At 42.7% G+C, this 7,535-nt stretch overlaps 1 protein-coding gene across 2 annotated transcripts in view; it reads left to right on the forward strand.

Moving 5' to 3' along the window:
• Positions 1-5,127, forward strand: part of glu (structural maintenance of chromosomes 4-like protein gluon) — a 39,090-nt gene extending 33,963 nt beyond the window's left edge. For both annotated transcript variants that reach the window (XM_065449566.1, XM_065449567.1), the window contains exons 24-26: positions 1,329-1,561; positions 2,112-2,295; positions 4,125-5,127. In XM_065449566.1, the coding sequence (XP_065305638.1) occupies positions 1,329-1,561; positions 2,112-2,295; positions 4,125-4,334 (627 nt within the window). In that variant the 3' untranslated portion in view covers positions 4,335-5,127. The remainder of the gene's footprint in view (positions 1-1,328; positions 1,562-2,111; positions 2,296-4,124) is intronic.
• The last annotated feature ends 2,408 nt before the right edge of the window (positions 5,128-7,535 follow it).

Here is a 7,535-nt window from a genome sequence, read left to right on the forward strand (position 1 = left end):
CGATAACCGTAGCTCATAATGTCTGATTAGTCTTTACGCTATTATAATGTGTTCCCTCCTTCCCCCCCCTTCCACCCCCCACAGGAAAAGTGGGTTGAAAGTAGCCTGCACAGTGCATTCATACGCGAAACCAAAACTGTCTTTGAGGTGTTCCTATGCTTTACCACATAGCAGAAATGTATCGTGGCGAACCTGACTTTAAGAACTGGCCGCCATTGTGCAACATATATTAAACCCTTGCCCATTGTTCTTGCAAAAAAATCGGGTGTGCAATTCATGTGTTGGCATTTTTTTCTTCATCTTGTTTAATTCGATGCACCAAATATTTTGATCAATTTCGTCGGTCCCATCCTGGTCAAATGAACAGAAATCAACTGTACATCTATTTTGTGTGCTTTAGATTTATGTGCAGTTGACGGAATTGTGACATCATCTTTCATTGCTGGGTTAGATTTTTAAAAAGCTTTGTTTCTTGAAATTTTTGAAGTTTTCCACAATTCTTATTTTAAAATCGATGGCCCTAATAAAAAATCTGCTTCCTACAGTCACTGTATCGTACCCTTTCCTTTATATGCAACAAGCTTCATTAAATTTGGTGAGGTTGTTGCCAAGAAAAACGATTTCTCTGTTCCCATGTATTTAGATAGGAGCCTTGGAGCTGAAGCTTCCGCAGAAGGATAGGTTTGTTTCACTATATTCCTCAGAGCAATGTTGTGTTTGAATGTCAAGCCATAACTTATTGTACACCTGCCAGCTATCCCTATGTTTTCATTAAGTTCACAAATTCGGGCTCGTTCTGCAATTTTACTAATGTTGCGTCAAGTTTTACGAAATGTAGACTCTGTGTGTGAAGAAAGCTATAAATGTGTCAAAGGATGGGGCAGTGCAAGGTTGGAAAAGATATGCGTACAAGAAATTATGATAGTAGCTGCGGCATCCTTTCATAGCAGCGGGAGGTGCCATATACCAAAGGGGTATTTGCTTTGAGCTTTCTTTGAGTTTACTGAGATGCGTGAAGCTTGAGAAACTGGAAGCAGCTTAGTCACCGCGGTCTAAAAATACATTGTTTCAAACGAAGTGCGAGAGAGGGGGAGCCTAGCTGCAGTACATGCCTCATCCGTGATGCTTTTCGGCTATTCGCACACTTGGACAGCCGTTGCAGATGAGTTCTGTTCAAATTTTTTAACGCAGCAGCCGCCTAGTTTGTCACATCCATGGGATTTTCACTAACTCTAATGTTTACAGGTTGTCAGGTATGTTGTTGCGAGTTCTCATTGGCTTGGAGGCAAAGCTACACATGGTGCACCTTCTGCGCTAATTTCCTGCAGGAAGAGGCCTACAAACAGAGGGTCACCGAGCTGGAAGCGGTGACGGAGAAACGGGCCGAGCAGCGACGTCACCACGACAACCTGCGCAAGGAGCGCCTGAACGAGTTCATGAGGGGATTCGGCATCATCAGCAGCAAGCTGAAGGAGACGTACCAGATGCTCACCCTGGGAGGCGACGCAGAGCTCGAGCTGGTCGACTCGCTCGACCCCTTCACCGAAGGCATAGTCTTCAGGTGCGTGTCTGCGGTGTTGTTTCTCTCTGTGGTCTTCACAAAAGAGCTTTTTCTGCCTGTAGTTTTGTGTGACTGCTTTCTGAGGCATTGCAATTTCACCCACCTTGCAAAGCAGTTATCGGAATAGGTGGTGCAGTGTTATGTGCGTACGATGAGATTTGATGTGGTTTGGGCCTTAGAGTTTTTAAAAATCAAGAGAGAACTCTAGTGCTGCGATCGTTCGGCTAGCATGGGAATGATGGACATTTGTGAAATTCCTGTTAGAACTAGGTAGTTTTCCGGTGATCCACACCAAGAAGTCTACACAATATGTGTACCAACTACTACAGTTTCTTGTACTACTGCAATTTCTCACGTTAGTTTTCTTTTTTTGCTTTCCTCAGTGTCGGATATTACTCATGCCATATAGCATTATCCACAGGAGTCATTGGACCAGGAAGGGTGTAATATTCCCATGCGACTAAATCAGTTTCAACTGCAGTTGCAGTTTAAAAAGAAATGGTTAGTTTTCGCTTTCACTACACTACATTAACAAAATAATTTCCAACAGTGTGCGGCCCCCAAAGAAGTCTTGGAAGAACATATCCAACTTGTCGGGAGGTGAGAAAACGCTGAGCTCTCTGGCACTTGTATTTGCTCTGCATTACTACAAGCCAACGCCCTTCTATGTGATGGACGAGATTGACGCTGCGTTGGACATTAGGAATGTGTCGATCGTGGGATACTACATCAAGGTACGTCTCACACTGCCTCTTGCATGCTCATCTAATTAGAAATCTTGTTTTACTCTTGTCTTGTTCTACGTAGGCTGTGTTCGCCAGATTAAGGGCACAGTTACAGTGAAACGCTGTAGACATATGCCTTTGTCATTGTGTAGCACTGTATTTGCAAACAGTGGAGGCATGATGAGGATTAGTTGAATAATCAATAAGTGACAGTGAACAAATAAATTACATCTAGATCCTATGTGCAAGCACAAGGGCTTACTTCGTGCATGATCTCACTAATGCAATGCTACTTCAGGGATAAAAAAGAGGCCTAGCACTTGCTGGGGGTCTCCTTGGGCCATCATCGTCATTGCATGTCATCGTTCCTATAGCTTCATGCCACATGTGTACTCCATTGTATTTTAATACGCCTTTTTGACTGCTTTACCATGAGACTACACTTCAGAACCTCTTGTGTCGTGCAACAAAGCACACTTTCTAAGACGCGCTTGAAGTTCAGCTCGGAGTTTACTGGACCAGTAGATCTGCCAACTACCTCGAGACAATCAGCAAAAGTGTTGATCTTGAAAACTTGCTATGATAGTCCTTGCATTCCAAACTACTGAATCCGAAGTTCCCATTGAAAGGTACAGCCATGCGCAAATGTCTATACCGTAGCATCAGCAAAAAATTTTTAATTTATTCTATCACAGTGGTACAACATTAGATTGTCTGAATTGTCTGATTGGTTGAACAAGTACACATACACTGTACACTTGATTTCAGTCTGCATGCTTAGGTTTCAAAGAAACAATTCTTTTCATGGATTCTGGGGTTTTCAGACTTCTGCTCGTATATGTAGCTTTTATACAAGGAGGTGAATGAAAAAATAAACACTATTTGACCCACGTATGCCTGTACTGTAGGCAGATATTTTATTAGTAATGGAAAAAAAATAACAAGCCCAGTTCAGGTAATGATACATTCGACTGGTCTCTTGAGCACTATCATGGTGAGGTCAAAGGTTTTAGAATAAAATTGCTGGAGTGGAGATAACGTCCCAAAGGTGGAGCCATTCCACTGCTACTTACCATAGGCACAAAGAAATGTTAGTGTACTGTGGAGAATATAGGAAGTGCTTTCATCCTACTTCGCACAGGTTCAAGATATTGTGTCATGGATTCTGCTCAACGTGCATCTTTATGTTCCCGGTCTTAGGTTAAAACTTCAATCTCAGGAAATTTTATGGGATATGATATTAGTAATCTGCCAAAAGGTAATATTTTAGCCAGAAACGAGCTCTTATTTTTCAATTATATCCTATCATTTACAAAACTCAAGGAGCAAGAACGCTTGAACTGTGAATGGACTACAGCTGGCGCAGCTCTTCTTCAGAGGTGATGTAGAGGAAAGCTCCACCTCTGCCGGTAAGAAGCTGCGGGGACTGCCCCCTCCAGCAACCTTATCTTAATACTCCTTGGGCGTGGTTTACGTTCGGCTGTTCAAAATTGAGCACTTGGGGTGCATTCACCTGGTTTATTTGAGCACTGCGGTCCAATTTGGAGTACTGTGAGGCATTCTCACCTTCGAGCTGCGAGTGTGACAAAGATCTGACAGAATTTTGATCACGTGGCTCCTTCAATTGCTCCGGAAGCAGCTGAATACGTGGCTCGAGCAAGCTTTCTCCGTTTCGAATGTCGAGAGACCTTTGCGATGCTGCAAGCCAAGTCGGAGCGCGCTAGCAACCAGTTGAGTGACATGTACACCATAAGTGACCTCCTTGAAATCTCGTGTAGTGAAATGCCGCGTGGCTGGCCCCAGACGTTTCACTGTGCTTTGTCGGCTTGCACTTTCAGGAACGAACGAGAAATGCGCAGTTCATCATCATATCGTTGAGGAACAACATGTTCGAACTCTCAGATCGCCTGATTGGCATTTACAAGGTGCACAACTGCACGAACTCGTGCACCGTCAACCCACGGCGCCTTGTAGAGATTGAAGCGGAAACTGAAGAACCACCACCACTACCTTCTGAAGAGCCAGAGCCGGAAAATAGTGTTGATTGATGTTACTGCATGAAGTGATTAATATAATTGTGTATGTAGTTCTTTTTTGTTGTATTTTAATGATCTCTATGCTCATTGAACGGACTACAATCACCTACGAGGATTTTGTCATGTGAGGATTTTTTTGTTTTTATTCTATCATTGTTCGTTATTATATCCACTTATGGTGTTTCTAATTGTGCAAGCTCGAGCAAAACCTGTGCAAAGGCAGTTTAATAAAGGAAACTCTTATTTTGTATAATACAGTTGCACATGCGATTGAAAATGCACATGCGGTGTCCATGAATGACAACACTTATTAATCAGCACAAAACAACGGAAGACAGAGTTGGAAGAATACACAAGACAAGCGCTGTCTAACAACTGAAGAAAAAACATCATCATCAGGCACAAAGACTGAAGGGCTCATGAACTTGCTGAAGCCTTCCATATATAGTAGAAAGGTTGTGTGATAATTGTGTATTTGAGCCATCTGTCATTATCATTTCTTTAATTCAATTAGTAAGTACTAGTCATTTCTCCTATTTTTTCCTTGGTGCCTTTGTTGGCTTCTTATGATATGATTAATAACAATCAGGCCCCTCAGTTCCTTTTCTTCTCGTTCATCTGTCGTTTTGTTAGATTGTAAAACGCACTTGCTCAGTAACTATTTCCAGGTGGCTTAGCTTTTCTGTGCACGCAGGTAGTTTGTTTGTTCGTTTTATTTTTCGAGCATCTTGTTCAATAAGTTTCATTTATTATACAGCGCTCATCTTGTAGTCTTCTAACTCTGTGTCTTCCATTGTTTTCACACTGATTAATATGTATGACTCGCTGTGGGTGCTTAGTGGCTATGGTGTTGGGCTGCTGAGCACGAGTTCGTGGGATCGAATCCTGGCCACGGCAGCCGCATTTCGATGGGAGCGAAATTGTGAAAACACCCGTGTACTTGAATTTAGGTGCACATTAAAGAACCCCAGGTGGTCCAAATTTCTGGAGTTGTCCACTAGAGCATGGCTCATAATCATATTGCGGCTTCGGCACGTAAAACCCCATTAAAAAAATATGTGTGCATTCTTTCGAACTTGTCCATCTTTCCACCTTAATGACATCACTATGCGATGCCAATGATTTCTTGGCTGTTTACAATGTCTAGTTGCACATATTTTTGTGCACATATTGTGGAGTGTTTCTGGGTTCGCTTGTGCCCAGCAACAACATAAATGCTGAAGTTCTTGTGCAGCAGACAAAAAAAAACGACTTTTGTGCTGAATTTCAGCTCTAAAACAAGGTATCTCACTTCTCTGACCACTCACATGCGTGTGGACCACAGTTGTGTAAAAAACGTGGCTTATCAGCTTGGGTTGCATCATGTGCTGTATTATGCCTCAGTCATATGTCAATATGTCAAAAAAACTGTTGTGCTTAAATTATGGAACCATATTAAGTTGGAAAGCAGTTGGTGAAAGCCAAATGTTTGTGCATTACTTTCAGACTCATATTACCGACGCACGTCAAACAACTCACAGCCACTTATACGTTTTACTTGGATTACATTTTGCCTGCCAAGTGGTCGCATTGTATGACAGCATCAAAAGCCATGGTACAATTTGTACATCACCTAGTTCTCTTTCAAGGAAAGCAGTAGAATCTGGGTAAATTTTGCATCTCCAAGATTGTAGGGCAGACGTGTGTTACAGGTAATGCTGGGCCTTTTGTGACAACACGCTGAAGTATCGAATCATTCACCTATGACTGTGCCCTGTAATGGCTGTAGCTCTGAAGGTGTAAGTACAAGATTAGTTTGTTCACATAGTAAGCGCCACTGTGGGACTTCCATTTGCCACTTTTGAAATGGATAACTCAAGATGCCCTTCATGACTTGTCATGTTTGGATGCCTAGGTGCACAGCATGCTGCTGTAAAGGCCATGCTTATGCGCACTTTCATTCTAGAAAATTGTTCTATAGAGGAAACATGAATGCAAAAAGACAATAACGCAGCACACACACACATCGTGTTTTCGTAGCTTTTTGTGCAATGTTTTTTCTGTGGCATTATTTTTCAGAACGAACGCATACTAACTCGTGCAGCTGTCGGCTCTTATGTTCACTTTATGAAAGTTAGCCTGCGAAAACCTCTGTCCAATTTGGCTGTGGTGATAGCTGTGGTGCATGCGTGCAATGATACGTTTCGGCGCCAGATTGAGAAAGCGCTAAATGACTGAGGCATAATGCAAGATTGTGTTTACATTGGTGATGCCCTCGTGAACTTCTAAGAACTTTTATTTTTCTGTAAACTTTTAAGAATCTTTTCGAGCCTACCATTGCTTTGTTTGCACTCACACTGCTCAAGAATAAAGCTTTTAGATCTGCATTGGTCACAAAAGAAAGAAAATTTGGAGGACGCTTAAGCTTCGCCTTGAAGAGTGGAATGCGGTAGCATTCAAAGATCCCCGACTACTTCTCACACTTCCCGGCAACTGGAGCGTATGTAACCATAATGTTTACTCGGAAATGCTGGCCGTGAACGCTATGCACGAAGGTGGGCTTTGTAATATAAATGCGGCCTCTTGCGTCGGCAGCGATGTGGTGGAGGCGAGCGTAAGCCGGAGGTATTGCAAGGAACCGGGTGCACCACTCGCTGGCCCATTTGTGCGCCAGCGTGCTTGAATGGTGGATGCCGTGAATTGTGAAAACACTAACAGAAAAACGCATAACAGAATTGTTTTCTCGTATAGTCAAATTACAATTCAAGAGCTATCATGTCTGTAGGTTGTGTGTACGTCGTAGTGTACGATTTCCGCCACGTATTTTAGCTTGAGAAATCCAATCAATTCAGTAAATTCCTTGTGCCACTTGGATGGCCTGGGTATGGGTGGTTTGAAAATCTTTTTGCCGAAACGATGCTCAACGCCGACTTTTGATTTTCTGCGACACGGTATCCTTAACGCTATCGCATTAACATTGCATTGTTGGCCTCCTAGTACATCAAGGGGGAAAAAGACATTGTTGTGTGTGCTGCTTGCGACTGAAGAGGAACTGTATTTACAAACTGCACATTGTCCGGCTGGAGAGGAGCTGCTGCATAGGCATGGAGTACAACTTCCTAAGTGCAGTCTGGCATCGCCATTTATTTGCAGCCTTCACAAAAAAATAAGTAAAATAAAGAAATACTGCATAGGGCAGCGGCATGATGACTGCGTACGTGCCTGTCTATTAGC

The sequence above is a fragment of the Dermacentor albipictus genome, chromosome 5, assembly GCF_038994185.2.
Source record: "Dermacentor albipictus isolate Rhodes 1998 colony chromosome 5, USDA_Dalb.pri_finalv2, whole genome shotgun sequence".
In the NCBI taxonomy this organism is placed as follows: domain Eukaryota; kingdom Metazoa; phylum Arthropoda; class Arachnida; order Ixodida; family Ixodidae; genus Dermacentor; species Dermacentor albipictus.